This window comes from Typopeltis vanoorti, chromosome 24, assembly GCF_054136105.1.
Source record: "Typopeltis vanoorti isolate ZY-2024b chromosome 24, IOZ_Tvanoo_1.0, whole genome shotgun sequence".
Taxonomy (NCBI): domain Eukaryota; kingdom Metazoa; phylum Arthropoda; class Arachnida; order Uropygi; family Thelyphonidae; genus Typopeltis; species Typopeltis vanoorti.
The window spans coordinates 58,805,444-58,824,720 of record NC_143572.1 but is presented as its reverse complement, the minus strand read 5'-3'; the positions used below and the strand labels follow the sequence as shown (position 1 = coordinate 58,824,720).

At 34.5% G+C, this 19,277-nt stretch overlaps 1 protein-coding gene across 1 annotated transcript; it reads right to left on the bottom strand.

Moving 5' to 3' along the window:
- Nucleotides 1-416: 416 nt before the first annotated feature.
- Nucleotides 417-16,457, bottom strand: LOC150093262 (cathepsin L-like peptidase). The gene is made up of 10 exons (XM_090413946.1): nucleotides 16,222-16,457; nucleotides 14,435-14,651; nucleotides 14,191-14,291; nucleotides 7,635-7,784; nucleotides 6,887-7,036; nucleotides 5,849-5,975; nucleotides 5,586-5,695; nucleotides 3,795-3,955; nucleotides 909-1,025; nucleotides 417-644 (listed from the first exon to the last, which is right to left on the bottom strand). The coding sequence occupies exons 3-10, from the start codon at nucleotides 14,281-14,283 to the stop codon at nucleotides 545-547; spliced, it is 1,008 nt and encodes a 335-aa protein (XP_090270072.1). The 5' UTR covers nucleotides 14,284-14,291; nucleotides 14,435-14,651; nucleotides 16,222-16,457; the 3' UTR covers nucleotides 417-544.
- Nucleotides 16,458-19,277: the final 2,820 nt, after the last annotated feature.

Below are 19,277 nucleotides of genomic sequence, written 5' to 3'. Positions count from 1 at the left end.
GTGAAATGGAGGATAACTTTTCTTCCCATACTTGGCCTCTATTAGCTTTGAGCGCATCTCTTACTGTCCCATTTAGGCCTGTTTAGAGCTGTTTTATCTTGTGGTGCACACGTGTTACGGAATCTTTTCCTAGCTCTGATCAAGTAGACCTCACTTTTCTTTCAATTATGTATTATATAACAATTTACTTTTAAATTAAAACAGGTGTCTTGAAAAACACGTTTTAATTTTATAAAATAAAGACATTTTAAAAAGTATTATTAAAGTTTATAGAACTTTTAAAATGAACTTTTATTATAAAAGAATCTTTCTATTTTACCTTTCTGAGTATTAAATACAGTTCCGATATAGACATAATTATTACATAAATAGTTATGAATTGGCTGTTTGAGAAAAAGAAAATCCACTTACATTAATTAATGCGAATATTTTTATTTTTTTATTTTTTTAATAATGACATTTTTCATACAGAAATGATGACATTGTTCACACAAGATGGTAGAGCTTACAAGATTACCGAATAACTTGAAGATCCTCTAATTGTTTACATTGTAGGATAGGTGGCAAGCGTGGCAATACCGCAATTATTGTTTTTATTTCTGGCCATCTTTATATATCCTTTTTCACCCCAGGACTGGCCCCAGCTAGAAAGATATAAAAACAGAAATAAAAAGAAATTAATTCAGACTTATTTACTGTAATAAGTTTCAATGAATGCACGTATTTACTTATTTACAATATTCTTCAGATTTCAATATTGATTTATGTTGCCCAACTGAAATCCTATTTGTGCACAGCGGAATGCACGTTCTTAGGATTCTGTTCAATTATTTGCATAGTTTTAATATCGTAGTCGAAGCTTTCGCTTCTTTAATATCTAAATCTAGAAATATACTTAAAATTATTACCTATTCTTTACCAGCCAGTAGTCCTCGGCATTTTCTGAACCATAACCCACGACAAGAACTGCATGGTGAAGGCTTCCGGGATTGTTGCTACAGTTACTTTGATAGAAAATTCCATTTCTGTATATAAAAAAAATATGATTAAGTTATTAAATATTCCTTACAATAATGACGTTTTTTTAAATAATAAATAAATAGCGTGTGCTAGGTGGCGTACATGCCTTTTTTTTTAATAATAAACAAATAGATGACAGTTTCGTATGCTAGATGGCGTATGTGTTCTCAAAGTTATAAACCAGGGCTCGCCAACTGACGGCCCGCGAACTTAATGAGAACTTTTTTAAAAATCAATTTTTCTAACATCCTGCGGGGATTAAAACAGAAAAAAATGCAAACTTCTAAATGTTTTATGACAGCTTTAAACAAAAATAAAACTTATTACTACAATTCTTTGTGCCATGTTTCTATCATCAAATATCGGCAACACTGAATAGAAGTTACTTGCAGCTATTTTAAGCCACGTGATTCAATGTCAATAAGTTACAGGTTACCATTGTAATATGATAGTGTGTTAATAAAAAAGTCACCTCAATAACTTATATTTTTTAGCCCATAACAATGTCTGAATTTAAAATTAAAAAAATAAAAATAGATCAAGAAGGCAGAACTTTTCAAGAAAAATGGGAGAAGGCATAGGTCTTTGTGGAAGTAAAAAATATTCCAACATGTTTGATATGTAGACAAAGTGTCGCCGTGGTGAAAGAATATAACCTTAAACGCCATTATGAAACAAACAGTAGAACTGTGATAAATATACAGAAAAGATGCGTGATGGCAAACTTAAAGATTTAAAAAATGAACTGAAGTTTCAATATAGGACATTTTCGAATGTTATCACAAGTGATGCTGCTATTAAATGTGGTTACGTCATAAGTGAAAAAATTGCTCGGACTTCGAAACCTTTTACTGGTGGAGAATTTATTAAAAATTGTATTTTAGGTGCAGTCGAAATCATATGTCCGGGAAAAAAAGCAAGCATTTCAAAGTATAAGCCTATCAGGAAATACAGTTGTGAAGCGGGTTGAAGATATAGCAGAGAACTTCCAAGATATATTGCGTGAAAAAATAAAAGAGTTTTGTAGCGTTTTCCATTGTAGTTGACGAATGTACAGACATTATTAATACTTCCCAGTTAGCAAATTTATTCGTGGCGTTGATAACGATATGAATGTGACTGAAGAACTATTGGATATAAGGCCTATGTCAGGAACAACGACAGGAAATGACATATTTGTGTATTAAGAAAAAGTTGAAAATGCTCCCGCGGACTGATCAAAATAGTAAGTGTGACTACAGATGGGGGTCCTGTTATGGTTGGTGTTAACGTCGGACTTGTTACAAAACTTCAAATGAAAAAGGAAATGTTGTGCAAGAACAAACTTAAATCGTTTCATTGCATAATATACCAGGAGTCACTTTGTGCTAAAAAACTAAAGATGGAACACGTCATGAGAGTAGTAATTAAAACAGTAAACTGGATACGCTCTCAGGTCGTGAATCATCGACAAGTCAATGCTTTGTTGGATGAATTGGATTCACAATACAGATATTATACTGAGGTTAGGTGGCTTAGTCGTTTTAAAAAAGTTTTTTTGAACTCTTAAAAGAAATTGACATGTTTACTTCATCCAAAAGAAAATTGATTCCTCAGCTCACCGATTAAGATTGGTGCAAAGACGTGGCCTTTTTAGTTGACATAACAAGCCACTTAAACACTGAATAGTGCTCTGCAAGGAGTGAAGAGTTGATATGTTATACGTATGATTCAATTAAATCATTTCTGGCAAAACTCTATCTTTGGCAAACCCAGTTGGCAAAGAATAATTTAGCCCACTTTCCTACACTTAAATCGATTTCTCGAAATAATAATGATGCTGAAAAGTACATTCCTCAAATTCAAGAATTGAAAATTGAATTTGAAAAAAGATTTTCTGATTTTTGTTTGAAAGTGAATTATTATTATTCAGTTCACCTTTTTTAAATTAATATTGAAAATGTTGAAGAATTACAAATGGAAGTAATTGAACTCCAGTGCAGTACTGAACTAAAAAATAAATATAACGAAGTTGGCATACCAAATTTTTATAAATACCTCGGCAGTAAATATCCCAAATATAAAATTTATTGTGCAAAAATGTTGTCCATCTTTGGAAGCACTTATGTATGTGAGCAATTATTTTCAATTATGAAACTTAATAAGTCAAAGTTCCGCTCACGGATAAAAGATTCTAGATTACATGTAATACTTCATATTGCATTTAATCTAGAACAGAGTTCGGCAACCTTTTCAGACCCGCTGGCCACATTCAAATTTTATTTTTAATAATCGGGCCGCAAACGTTTATTTAAGAGAAAATAGTGAGCAATAAAAAAAAACTTAAGTAATCAATTTTTATTATGTCATTCTTGAAAAACACAGAAATATTTAAAGTATGAGATATGAAAATGAAACACATTGAAAAATTATTATCTCGTAAAATCAAAGTAATATAGTGTATCCATCACGATATATACTTTAAAGTATGAATAAAATGTAATTGAACTTATATTTTCGAAACTTGTTATATTTTTAAAATTTAAAAATAAAAATGATTATAAATTTAAAATTTAAGGGGTGGTGTAACTGTTTACGTAAGTTGTAAAGTTCCGGCAACAAAAGGGCGTTTTTTAGAGCCTATCTATTTTTAGTTTTTGGTTCAGAGAATAATATTGAATACGGCCCGCGTCTGATATACATCGAACTGACTGGCTGCGTTTGAGATCCCCTGTTATAAACAGGGAAAATAGCTTCTGCGTGATATGATAGCAAAAGTATACTATTTATCTTACGTGTAATGATCAAAGGATTCCGAGCTAGCGTCAATCGCCACCGAGATTGGCCCCACAGTGGCAACTGCTTTCTGCAAGGCAATCTCGTCACCTTCCGGAAGGAAACAGTAACCGGTACACGTGGCCCCAATATTCTCAACGGAAAAGGCGCACTTTCCAACCTGAATAAAAAATAAACAAAAAATAAGAATAATGCATAATTATAAATATACGATTCATCTATCGATAATGTTATTGTCTTGCAATATCCCTGACGTCTGGTATCACACATTTGGGCTGAAAACCTCTCCCTAAGAATAATATTTCGTGCTGTCCAGAGAAGGGTTATAAACTTGAACTCATAAACTCCATCCAATCGGTTACTCATAAAGGCTCAGGAGTACTTATAAAGCCACTTCTCCTCCGAATTGGCCAACACCATTAATAGTAGTAGGGTAGGCACTCTGAACCAGATCAAGATAAGATAAGGAATCGTAACGTGATTGGGTGATAAGATCATTTACGTCATTGTGTGTGATTGTGTGCATGACGTCATAAGTTTGGAATGTTTGAAATTTCCCTGGGCAACATATGACATTGACGTTACATCTTGTGTTTTCGTTTGCGTATGGAATTGTGGGTGATGGTTAGAGATAACATAGAGTATGTAATACTTGGAATGTTATCTCTAATCTTGGAATCCCAGAGTGACATTCATCCGTTATTGATGTCACGTTTTGTGTTTGGATTGAATGATGTTTAGAGTATGGAATTCTGAGGATATAAAAATCAGCCAACAACTATCATCCAATTATTCACCCTTCACGTTTTGAAAATCATAGAGATTCATCAACATCGATTCTCCTTAACTTCCTAGAAGGCTACCAGCTAATTAATGATCATCAATATGGAATCTTCCATTCTCGTTAGATCACTAATCTCCTAGCAATTATCCATCTTTGGATCCAAGCCATAGTTTGAAGAAACCCACATAGTCGCTTTCAACATTTCTAGGTCATTGGATCGTGTCTGACACAAAAAGACTGTCCAGGGATCTGTATTATCACACACACTGTCTTCTTCCTATGTAAAAGACAAACTCTCTCGTTGACCTGGAATCCTTTTGATAATGGCAGAACCCATCCTCTTTTATTTAACAAACACTATCTCAAACTCATGGTGAGCTTCCTAACCTTCTGAACTTCAGTACCACAACGCATAGCTTCTTCAACCTCCAAAAACGAGATATGCTCTTCCTCCCGAGAACGCTGTAAATTCCAAATTCTTCCAACTTTGGAATACTGCTCACCCATTAGGGGAACTGTCCCTAAATCGATGCTATTAAGAAGATGCAAATCTGATTTACTAAGGAACTTCATTCTCATAGATTCATCCCAATCACTCTCCTATAGTATTCGGTTTTGGCCTTTCTTCTGCTGGTATTTCACTGAACAATTTCTCGTCAATTCCAAGACTCTTAATTTATAGTCTTTGACCAGTTACAATATCTGACAATATGGCTTCATTATTTGTCGATTCTTCTACATCAAGGTATGATTTCTAAGATATTCCAGAAAAATTATTTCATCAAATTTTAAATACATTCCTTATACTATTTCAATCGAAATAACGCAAGCGTTATCTTTTAGTTCTGTGAATCTACACAGCCCACATCTGGTGTGGGTTATTAATATCTTAAAGCTATTTTAGGATTAATAACATTGCTAGAGTATACACGATATAGTAAATGAAAGTTGTAGTTAAAAGTAACTTTGGTTACGTCATATTAAATGATGTAAAAACAGTAATCACAATACTTTCCTTGGCAGTATAGGGATATGATTTTTCAGTGTCAATGCCCCCGTTTTTTTTAACATAATTATAAGCCGCCTCCACAGAACCGTAATAACATCCGTAGTTACCTGAATGGAAGAAGAAAACGTGTTTAGTCTTTCAATAAAGATCGGAAAGTCTTTCAAAAGACTTTACGTCTTAAGATTAATTAAAAATCAGATAATTTGAAACTTTCCCAAGCAATGCATAATAATTAGCAGTTAAAATTAATATCATTTTACCTTCACTAGCAGAACAATCCACCAAATTCTGTTCGCTAAGGGCTACCAGCTTTCCAGTTTTCTTTTTATGTTGACCTTCTAACGCTCCCACAGCAGAAAATGCCCAGCAGGCTCCACATTTTGCTCCCTAAATGAAGAATTACAAAAAGAAAACTAGACAGAACTGGATAGTTTATGAATTCCAGTGAAAAATAATGAATTTTCTACTTAAATAAAACAGATTGATTGAAATTTTTACCAACCAGCATTTTAATTCACAAATTTAAGGCTTTTATGAACATTTCATAATATACAAATGAAAGATGTGCTTTAGGCGTAGTTCGTAATTTTTTCCCTAGGTGGAGCCACTGCGTTGAGCCTTACGGCATTGCAAGCTGGGAATCTCTCCGGTCCACATCTGAGGTAGAGAAAAACATGATAACTAGTGATGGAAAGAGTTTGATAAACGTAACTTAGAATCGCATTTTGGAGTTTAATTGCATACTATTGGTCCTCTACAGTGAACACAGACAATGATACCGTGTATGGAATGCCAAAATAACTCATACAATCACGCCACCTGGAAATGTAAATCGAATTTCGAAATCCACTAAAATCTGCTTACGAGTAGTTTGTGTAACACAGTATAATTCTTAGCATTTCATGAGCATATATTATTCCAGTTATTATTATTATTTATTATTATTATTATTATTCCACACACACACACACACAGTTTCTTAACCAGTTAAATCAAATATCTACATAACAGACTTCATTAACTATGTGTGTGTTCTCTGGCCGATTTGTTTCTTTGTCGGTTAGAATGAAACTAACCGTGGCACACAAATTTCTGGTTAATTGTTTGATTTCATAGAAATAAAATCTCTAGTGGATTTGCTAATTTACATTTTCTAATTATACCAGAATAAACCAAAAAGTGAAGTCGATTTATTTTTGTACAAACTCTTTATTTGTAACGTTGTCAAATTTCATGTTATCCTTCATTAACAATTTATTTTTACCTCACAAAATGAAATAAGAAATCACCCAGCTTACCTGGTTCTTAACAGGTGTGACATAGCCTTTAGACCTCCAATCTACCTTAGCTGGAGCTTCAAGATCGGAGGGAGCCGGACACAAAATCGGTTTAGAATATAATTTTGACTTTTTTCGAAACCCATTAAGTCTCATGAACTCTTCATGGCTCTAATTCACAAAAAAAAGTCTTAATTTTAATAGTCAGTTATTTCGAACTATTTAAAGATAACAAAGATTAAATTTGAGATTAAGTGTATTAAAATGTAAGTGTTTTCCCCTTTCCTAAAAACCAGCGAAGCCAATTCAGTTAATTTCAGGTATTTTACATTTCAAACAATCTTTCTTTTTTTTTTTTTGACTTAATGCGTTTTTTATAATCCTTTGAGAGAGCAAAAAGTTTCAATTGTTGTTGGCATTGAACAAACCACTGTTACTATGGGAACAGTGTCATTAACTGGTGTAATTATTTCTGTTTCTCAGATCGTGAGTTGTCATGACAACCGTCATTGTTTAAATCGTAGGAAATTGAAAGCTCTGTTTTTCCATTTAAGACAGCATCCGATCTTTGTTTTTTTTTTTTTTTTACGTTCTTCTGAGACAACACAGTGCATTTGTGTGAAGTTGGAAAAGTGCGAAGTTGGAGTCGATTGTCGATTCAAAGAAGCATGTATTTCTGATTTTTGAATTCAGATGCTGTGTGTGTGCTTTCTAAAAAAGGAACGTATTTGTACCCAGAACTAAAATAATCTTATCGGAACGCACTTACCAAATCAGTAAATTCATTTATTCCCAGCCTATAGGAGTGGATTTTCTTATCAGCCTCATCATTATGACGATTTATCTTTAAGACGTTTTGCTCCCAAATCAGCCGTCTAGCATGCTCTTCTCCATCTTTGTATTTCTTATTAAAATTTCTCTGAAAATAAATATAATAAGAATTACATTTTTTAAAAAATTAGTTTTACAGACAAAGGAATTTTTTGCTATGACAATTTGTTTGTCATAGCAAAAAATTTGCTATGTCCACGGCAGTATCGCTCCACACCCCAATACCAATGTTATCGGCTTCCTAGTCACACTTGGCAGAATAACATTTACGGCTGAGGGAAGGGGGTTGAAAAGTTCTGAAAAAGAACTAGAACAAAAGTGATATTATAGCAACTCTTCTTATATATCCTAAAAGAAAAAGAACAAATTATTACAAGTTGTTGAAAAATGGGGGATAAAGGGTTTTAAGATATATTCTTTCTTGTGGTTGTATCGGTTGCTTTAATATCATTTTTGTTTTCTGGGTGTTTATCAGAACTTTTCAGTCCACCCTCGTAGGTATAGAAACTTCCATGGGTGAGATCTGTTTACCTCTATTTAATATAAAATAATAGCTAAACAATATGGCGTTCCTTCATTAACTTGTTGTTTGTTTGTTCCTTAGAAAAGAAAATTAAAACATGCGTGCTTCGTGCAATTCTTTTTCTAAAGATAAAGAATTAAGTCAATGATCTGAGAGAAATCACTTAACATGCACGTTTGGCAATCAGTATGATATACAGGAATGCTGTGATGTCATTGGCTATTACAAGGACTGAATCAAGCACCATTTTTGCTTATGTTCTGCGCAGAGATTATTTATTATTATCTGTAAAACTTAACTATATATTTTTGTGAAAGTTTTTATCCTTTTGCTATTAAAAGTAGCCAGATAGAAGTCCTTATCAGAATACTTAGTACTTGCAATTTGTTTTTATACAGTATATATAATTTTATATAATACTAGTATAAAAGATATTGGATGTTCTGGACTTAGTGTTAATAGCTCATTAACACTAAGTTAATGAGCTATTAAAGACCATTTTATCTATCCCTACACTGTCCTCTACAGATAACGGGGAAGATAAAAAAAAGCATTCTTGCTTCGCCCCTTTAAACCAGTCCTTATATAAGGATTTTTAGTTATCCCCGTGTGGTGGCGAGGATAAGAAATGCCCCAATGTAGCTCATGAATGTCGTAAGAGGCGACTAAAATGGGTACTCAGGAAGGGTAATGGATGGCAATGCTGCATCCAATGAAGTTTTAACTGAGGTTCGGCTATTGCTGTTACCCTCCAGCCGTGACCAGAGCTTATAGCTCAATAACACCTTATCCATACATTTTCTTATACAGATAACGGGGAATATGAAAAGCATTCTTGCTTCAATCATCAAGCCAAAAAAAAAAAAAAAAGATTTTAAAGTAAAAGCACCAGGTCCAGATTGCATCCCCTAGGAAAAGTCACAGAAAAAGTCATCCTCTCAAGATCAGAAGAAACAACAGACAAACTAGGAATCTTACCAAATGAACAATTCGGCTTCCGACGAGAGCACACCACAGCTCAACAAATTCACCGATTAATAGAATACATCACAACAGGATATACAGTAATTGGAATCTGCACAACGGCGCTGTATGCCTAGATGTCTCTAAGGCCTTTGATAGAATTTGGCACCAAGGTCTTCTCTATAACTCATAAAAGTAAACATGCCAATACATCAAATGAGGTTAATAAAAGCATACCTCTGTGAAAGAACCATGCAGGTAAAAATCGACGGAACAGTCTCAACCAGGCGCAAAATCCCAGCAGGAATTCCACAGGGCTCTCTACTGGCCCACCTACTATTCGCAATTTACATCGCAGACATCCCACAAAATCCAAGGACAACCATCGCAGCTCTATACGTAGACAACACGGCAATACTAGCAAGACCTCTCCTTCCCCTCCTGGCAATCCGATGACTCCAGGACAGTATCACTACACTGGAGAAATGGTTCTCGGACTGGATGATCCAATTAATCCCCACAAAAGCACAGCCATACTATTGTCCTGAAGAAAAGCCTCCATCAATGATGACATCCAGCTCTTTAGAGAAAACATTCGATGGCAGACAGTAACCAAATATCTCGGAGTACATTTCGACAAAAAACTCCGATTTAATAGCCATATCTAATTCATAGGTGCAAAGACATCCAAAGCCCTAGCTCAACTCTACCCCATAATCAACCGCAGCAGCAAACTAGATACACGAAAGCTACTACTATATTTGATGGTGATACGCCCTGATGACATATGCCTCCCCAGCGTGGAGCCATACCTCGAATGCAAACATTCTAAAATTACAGTGAATACTGAATAAGTGCCTGATGGTATTGGACGCCCATGGTTTATTAGAAACATCCAGATCCATCGAGAGACCAGAATACCATACATGTTTCTGCTCTTTCATCATCTAGCTGAAAAATTCTTCTTATAAGCAAGCACGTAGCCAAACTCACTAATCAGACAAGCTGCCAACTACAACGAATCCGACCACAAAAGACCAGACAATCCTGCTCCCAGCTGAACACAGCTAACTCCTCAGTCCCCAAAGGATCAGCGTTGCTCACAACCTCACCCCCATCCCCAAGTTTCCTTATACAGATAAAGGGGAATTATGAAAAGCATATTTGCTTCGTCCATCTAGCCAGTAATGTTGTTGTTGTTGACATTAAAATAATTCGCATTCCTCTCAATTTGTGTTCCTGTGCATTTTGACGTATCAATAAACGAAGTTGCTTTTCGTATATAAAGGCTAAAATAAGTACATATTTTCGATATATTAATTGTTGACAAGTGAGTATCTCCTCACTTTGTGGTAAGAACTTTCTTTTAGAGTAGCATGCATTTGTTGAATCATGGTCACATGATCACTAAACTTTAATCGCTCTGCTAATTGCTGATCAGGAAAAAACTGAAAATTCACAGAAAACTTAATGAAACAAGGTTTACTGATACTGTTTATTCTGTTTCTTCAAATTTTTACCAAAATTTTATAATTTTCCTATTAAAAATAATAATAAATATTATTTATTATTGAAAATAAATTAAAAATATAATTTATGAAAAATATAGATAAATCTAGAATACACCTTTTTCTGTTTTATATCACATTGTTATAATAAAGTTTTATAGTAGAAGTAAAGTGTAGGAGTTTGATTCGCGTAAACAGATGATTGGCTCTATGATCAACTTGTTTCACTGTTTTTTAAGATGAGTAGTCGTGTTGAAAATTAGTGATTTTTTTACCTCGACTTTGAGGTAGGAGTGATTGGAGATGGTCGATTGTGAGGACTGACTGGAAGTCAGATTATCAGCATTTGTTCAATGCAAGGTAAGATTTTTGCTTTTAATGCAACTTACTCAGGCACTCTCCTGTGCCCGTCAGTAGTCTTCCGTCTCCAGAAGGACATTTCGACTGCCGTTGTACACTTGGTAGTAGGAAGGGACAAGGCAGGTCCTGAACCGCACAAAACCTCTATTAAATCACAGATCAGGCCTAGACATGGATCTTCAATTAGAAGTCCTAGACTATAAACAACTGCTCGTAGTATTCAGAAAAGTAGGAATATTGCTACACACCAAATGGCCGGGCAGAGCAGACTACATAAGATGCCGGTAGTTGAATCAGAGGAACATCAGACCTCTGGTCGACAGTTGCGGAGGTGATGAAAAACGCCGATGAAGGAATCCGCATTCAACCCGAAGGAGCATCGGACTACTGTAGGCATACTATGCTCTTGGGTGAACAGGAAATTCCATACCATACATTCCAACTAAAGATCGAGAAAAACTAAATGTTGTTATTAGAGGTCTAGTGGAAACGATAACATGGGATGAAATAGCCACTGACTCCAAGTCAAGGCTTACAGCCGATAAAAGTCTCGCGTATGTATCGAGCAGACAAACCTCCAATGCCTCTGGTTCTAGTGGAAATCAGAGAGAGAGATCTCTGATCTAAAGACTGTTTGAAACCTTGTGATAAAGACTGAACCACTCAGAAGGAAAACATCTGCAGGTCAATGCCACCTCTGCCAGAAATACAGGCACGCGCCGAAGCTCTGTAGAGCAGAGTACAGATGCGTAAATGTGGAGACAAACATCCCTCTCATACATTTTTAACCCCTCACATTGTATATGCCTGCAATAAATCCAATTCTCATACTAATTGGCCTGAAAGCCTTCGAGTCGCGTCCAATAAATCCATGCTGAATCATCAGATAAACCTTGTAATATACAAATTGATAAACTATTTTTTATCGTTCTTTCTCTTTCTCCATACAATGGCTTATTGTACTTTTTTTATATTTTGTTGCGCGCATGCAAGCAATACTTTTTAGTTATTTATTTCTGTGAATTAATGTTTGCCATAGATATTAGTTCGACATGGAAAGGATTTCCACACCTTCGTTATCAATGTACAGGTTGCATTTGTGATGTTCAGGGATATATAGTCAGATATCTGTAAAGAGATCAGTAAACTTCATCTGGATGCAGGCCACAGGTGGAACGACTGTCCTAGGAGATTTTATGTCCACAGGATTGCTAGAGAGAAAGATCCTTCAGGATCACCCATTAATTCCTTATATGGAGTTCAAAAGACTTTGAATTTGACACGACTGAACTTTCGATTTAAAAGAGATATTGTAAAAACCTCTTTTTTAAATAATATCTTAAAATCCCAAAGAAAGGACTTGTGCTAATCATTTATACATACGATTCACTTTATTACATTAAATGAGTCATAATATAATTGATTTTTGTATTATTTCTATTCATAATTTTGTAAATTGTCTGCCTGGTTTACTAGGTGTTCAGGGCCTCCGCTCTTCGACCAATAGGTCGTGTGATCGAATGCCACCACGAGGCGGCACTGCTTCCAGAACCAGTTTTTTTTCATACTCAGACATAACTTTCCTTAGAACGGTAGGGTATGAGTTTTCGGATTTCCATTCCTTATTCCCCCCCACCTGTTACTGATACTGCTGTACGATCAGTGCTTCCCAAACGTCTGGATGTTAGGGCCCCCCTTTGGAAAAATGTAAATATTTCACGGCCCCCCGCTAAAAAAATCGTAATATAGACTTATATTATTATAATATTTATTGTATTTATATTCAATACAAAATATACACAGCAAAAATTTTGCAAAACACATTTGCAACACATTTGAACATAAAACGATTAGTAATAAAGAAAGAATTAAAAACATAAAAGAAGTTGAATAACAATTTAATGCGGTGGATGTGTTTCAATACTGCTACACCGATATCAGGGGAAATATTTGAAACTGCAATTCTTAGATTTCTGCTTTGAAATGAAACTTATATGAATAACCATACATTTACTAATATTCATTAAGCGCCGAAATACGTAGAAGCAAAATTTTTGAACCCGCACCAATGTGTGATTTTTTCCTCCATTAAAATATATAAAATATAACAAAAAATAAATAATAAAAATTAAATATATTTTTTTTAAATAAAAAATCTACTTAGTCTTAAAACATTTTCAATTTGTTTTCATTATTTCACGGTCCCCCTCAACAAAACCTACGGCCCACAGTTTGGGAAGCGCTGCTATAGATGATACCAGTGGCTCACTCAGAGGGGGGGGGGCCTTCATCAAAAGAAAAGGAAAAAAAACACTAGAAAAATTTCCACACATCTTTTCCTAATTAAAATTCATTTTTTTTATTTATGTTGTGTCATCTTCTATTTTTATACTACTTATGAATTAGCAATCGTTGCACATGCTCAGTCATAGGTCGTATGCGATGCGTAGAATGTATTCTCAACTCGTCTATTAAATCGTCCCCCCCCCCAGCATTAAATCATGAGTGCGCTATTGGATGATACTAATATACTCTAACACTAACATGTAAGCAATCAGGCTTTCTTGGGTTGAGATTTACTTAAAGAACTGGATGAGAAGATATTTTAATTGATTTGAACAATGTATTGTAATAAGTCTCGTTGAATTAAAGTTCGTTTAGTTTGTTGTTGTTTTGTTTTTTGTTGTCTACTTTTAATCATGAGTGAGTAATGCTAAATTCAGATTGCGTAAGATCTTACCACCACCACCCACCCGTCCACTACGTGAAGATATCAACTACCTTTTTATTTTTCAGCGTTTCTTTCCCTTTTTTCATATCCATGGTCCACTTTAAGTTTTGATTATTTCATTTTTTTGAAAAAATTTAAATAGTGTGTGTTTTGTTTTTATACATTTTAAATACTGTTAATTTGCATCTTTTCTCCCCGTTTCTGTATCATTTTCCCACATCTTCTCTTCTAATATTTTACGGCTATCGTTATTGCAAATTACCCCTTACATCGAAATTAATATCTCTTCAAGCACAATAGATAAGTTCACGAACATGGAATGTGGATGTGATACGATATTACCAACTCCAATATTTATAGTTCATTTTAACGCTTTAAAGTTTTAACAACTGATATAACTTGTTTTTACCTTGAATTCTTCCCATTGTTTGTCCAAATCGGGATCGAATTGTTGTGACAGTGAGTGTAGAACAAGCATTGCTATCATAATCACTGGCAACATTTTGATACCTAAATAAAGACAGAAATAAAATAGTCACGTCTGCGAGTGAACAAACACACAATTTCTTGAGAAATTCAAAAGATATTTATATGGATGTCATAAACAATCTTAGTAGTTACGTAATGTAAATCAAAATCATCAGTCTACTTACCTTTGAGACTGCTATAACGGTTCGAACCAGATTAGTGTAATTCCACAAGTAGTTCTACTATTTATACACTCGTGATACATCGGAAAGCAAGAAAATATGCTCTAATATAAGAGAGATAGATAAATACCGCAAATAGCACCTGTTCATAGTCCGACATTACGACTAAATTATCTTTATTTCCTTTCATCCGTCTCCATTTGCACTGCTGATTTTAGGTCTAAAAAAATAGGCAACTTTAAACAGAACATCAAAACTAGTAAATAATAATAATTGGTTTACCGATCAAGTGTTGATCAATTTTATTAACTGAACCAACTAGTTTCGCCACACTTATCTGTTGGCATCTTCAGGGCACTTACATATAGGTTTAAAGAATCTCACAATTATGCGTAACTGCAAAACTGACAAGAATAAAAACTGACTAGAATAATTACAAATAAAATAGTATCGAACGTGCGTGAAACACGTATCGCGTGTACAAGATCAGCTAGCTGTTGCTGAGGAACTTTTTGTAGTTTGTATTAAAGTTCATTTCTTCCCTTTTTAAGGTTCTGATTAGGGTTTTCCATATCTCTGGGAGTATTAGGCCTTGATTTCTGTTAAGGTTTACAGTAGAACGGGCAACTGTGGCTGCTTCTTTGAAAATTCTTGAATGGTAATCTTCCTCTAAGTAGGGGGAACAGCTTTTGTCCCACTCGATGACATGGTTAGTTGTAGAGAAATGAGACGATAGGCCAGAAATGTCCTGTCTGTTGTTTTTGACATAGCCAATGTGCTCCTTTTGCCTGATTTCGAGTCTTTTCGAAGTCTGTCCGATGTAACGAGAGCCACATGAAGCATGGAATATTATTAACTCCAGCATATTTATAGAAAGGATGGTTGTCTTTTGGAGATCTTAGTAGTTTACGAATAGATTCTATTGGTTTGAATGTTACTCTTATTTTGTGTTGTTTTAGGAGATTGACGAGCTTGTTGGAGATGCCACTTACGAACGGAATTGTAATAGTTTTTATATATTGAATCTTTTCTTGTTCTCTTTGTGGTGGTTCAGAGAAAAGGACTTTATTGACTAGTCTTCTTGGATAGCGGTTCAAGTACAGATTGTTTGAAATAAATTTTAACTCATCTTGAAAGGTTATCTATAAATATGCTGCAGTTTATAATATTCCATGCTCATGTGACTCTCGTTACATCGGACAGACTTCGAGAAACCTCGAAATCAGGCAAAAGGAGCACATTGGCTATGTCAAAAACAACAGACAGGACATTTCTGGCCTATCGTCTCATTTCTCTACAACTAACCATGTCATCGAGTGGGACAAAAGTTGTTCCCCTTACTTAGAGGAAGATTACCATTCAAGAATTTTCAAAGAAGAAGCCACAGTTGCCCGTTCTACTGTAAACCTTAACAGAAATCAAGGCCTAATACTCCCAGAGATATGGAAAACCCTAATCAGAACCTTAAAAACGGAAGAAATTAATTTTAATACAAACTGCAGAAAGTTCCTCAGCAAGTGCTAGCTGATCTTGTTTCACTCACGTTCGATACTATTTTATTTGTAATTATTCTAGTCAGTTTTTATTCTTGTCAGTTTTGCAGTTACGCATAATTGTGAGATTCTTTAAACCTATATGTAAGTGCCCTGAAGATGCCAACAGATAAGCGTGGCGAAACTAGTTGGTTCAGTTAATAAAATTAATCAACACTTGATCGGTAAACCAAATATTATTATTTACTAATTTATGATCAAGAAAATAACCTTCATGAAGAACATCAAAACTGTTACCGGAAAATCCAGCAAAACAAAAAACACGTGAATTAGATTGAACAATTATCACATATTATATTGTTGCCTGGTAGTATTCAACAGTTGCTATGGTGTTTCCATAGTAACGTAGCGCCACGTTTTTTTTATCTGTTTCAAAATCGTTTCTATAACAACTGCAATTTCAGTCTCGCGGTTAAAATAATTTTATTTCCAGCTGCTCGTGATAATCTCTTTCATTTGTTTAGTTTAACTGCAATGGATAACAGCTTCCATTTTGTGAAGTTCACAGATGCGTTTGGTCTGTTTAGCTCGTTTCTGTTTGCTATACTATTTCAAAAGGCAAATAGAGTAAGTCCTTTCATGTCAAGTATAATTTACTGTTGATAGCGGTCTATTAATTACAGCAATGAACAGTATATCCTGTACGCCTTTCCTCCATTTATGATAAACATCTTTTCATAGCTTAATTACCACTTTAGAGATACGTGAAATTGATTCTTTAATGTTTTACGACCACTTCCGCCCGCTACCCGGGATAGAAAGTCTCCCCGCTCCCTTTCGAAATGGTTGAGGGATAAAACCCCTCCCTCCCCTGTTCTAAATCACGCTCCTCATACGCCTACAGCATATCTTTAAGAGAAAAATAAGATGAAATATCTGCGCATAGTTCTTGATAATTTTAACATCAGCGAGCTTTCCCAGTATCATTTGGGCATCACGAAAAAAAAAAAAAAAGCCCACCAACTCTATTCGCTACTTTCATTCTCAAATTGTGTTGTCTCTAGAAAAATGAGATATAATTATTTTTATTAATTTTTTTTTCTTAAGGATATGAGCAAAGAGAGTCGCGTTTCTAAATTCTTCCGCTAGGTGGTGTGGAAACCCATGGTTTTACATCAATGTAGTATTTATACTTACATAAATATTGTATTTCCTGTTCTAAGACTAAAAATAAATCTTTTATAGGAATATATTTTGAAATAATATGATCGATATCAATGTTCATAAAAAATCCTACAGGTGGCGCAACACAGCATTCATCCATATTTTATTATTTACTTCTAATTTAAATCATACATATATCTATAAATGAAAAATCTCCATCTACAGGAAACCAACCTATCGCAATCAAAGTTTGTGTGTGCGTACGTGTGAGAGTCATCTTTTAATCAAACAGAAATATTTTATCGGATATACAAAAATTCCAAGTCATTCCACATAAACTATTGACAAATGTCCTACTGTACCAAGCACGTAGCTACATATCTGAATTCTGTTAAATACATTTCTTGAAATTTGCAAACACCTTCCGTTCATAAGGTGTAATTAGATTTTTTTAGGGTTCGTAACTGGACTCGAACCAACTCTAGGTCTTTCTTAACCAAATTCTGTATTATTCTTCTAATGGTTCTTTATTAGTAGCACACTATGCCTGCCGAAGGTCTGTCTACTTCAGCATCATGTCTTTCAAATATTACAATATCAAGGCCACTCATAAAATATAAATATATATATTTTTTAATGTCATATGTTATCGTGCAAAACTTTACTGTATTGTCGATTTTGTTCTTGATAGCGTAATCAATTACGAACTATATTGGACTGCTAACAATGTAAAATATACAGCTTACTTCTGCCACCTGGTGGACAGAAGGAATAACTAAACCATTTTCAATTGTTGTTGTTCTTTCCCCCCCCCCGTCCAAATAATGACGATTTGAAAATACAATTTAATATTTGAATTACTTAAAATTAATGTAATATACTAATGCAAGCCAAACAAATAGCAAATTGAACAACGTAAGAAAAACAAGTTCTCCTGGAAAAAAAAATACATTTCAAGAAAAACACTTGAGATCAAGTCTGGATTTTATTTTTAACTCGATAAGCTTCCTTCGAAATTACAACCAATCAGCAGGCTTTAAGAATGTAATTATTTATGTAAAATCGCTACTTGGTCTGTAAGGGAAGAGAAAGAAGAAATTTGCATAAGTACAAAGACGAGAGGACTGAGTGAGAATTAAGTCAATATTAAATCAGCTCAGTTGCGTCTTGAACGGTTAGTTTTTCGTGTTTTAATTATTTTAATTTGAAATCAAACATCTCATTCTTTTTTAAATATAGTTTTTAGTTCATAAAAAAGGGTGGTTGTTAACCAGGCTTGCCTTTTTTTTTTTTTTTTCCGATTAGGAACTGATCTACCCAGATCAGGGTTAAAATCGAATAGCTTCAGGAAGTTTTCATTCCTGCAACAAAGATGACAACATGATACACAACATTTAATCCCCCCCCCCCCGTCGGGTGCTAATAAGTACGGGCGCCATCGCCTTTAAATGGGCAAAGGTGAAAGGTTGTCTCACATTCAATTTGTTTGGGATTAACCACCCACCTGGGGCCAATTGTGCTTACCAATGTTACCCAAAGCACAAATATGGAAAGTATAAAAACAGGTCAAGGGGTTCCCGGGAAACGTAATTACTTCCCCTAAAATTTCCCTGAACTTCTAAAATCCTGGTTAATTTAATATTTTTGCTATTGGTTTAATATAACTTCTCCCAAATGAAAGTTTCGTGCATTCTCGTCTAAATTGTTATTTATTACACATATATTATAAATGTGTTATTTATTAAGGAGATAAATGGCAGCGTTCTCTCACCAAAAAAAAAAAAAAAAAAAAAAAGCCACAGAAAAGGGAAAAGAATTTGCTTTCGTCCGCACTATTGTGAGGTTGTTCAATTGTGGTTCTATAAGTCACCACTCCAGCTCTGTGGCGCTGCTTGTACTCTACTCTTCGATTCTCTACATTTTTATGATATATACGATAGTATTGTATGTTGGTTTTAATATTAATACCATTATTACAGATTATATTTGAAGATATTTACAAATATTTTATTTCGTATTTTAGACATTAATATGGACTAGACCATGAGGTAGCAAAAGCACTCTCTCCCCCCTTATGCTTTTGAAATCACTAATAGCCATGAGCTCAGCTGTTAGTGATTAATAGAGATGCCTCTGATCATTTTTAACGCTAGTTATGACTGAAAATGCTCCCTCTAGTCCCGCTGGAA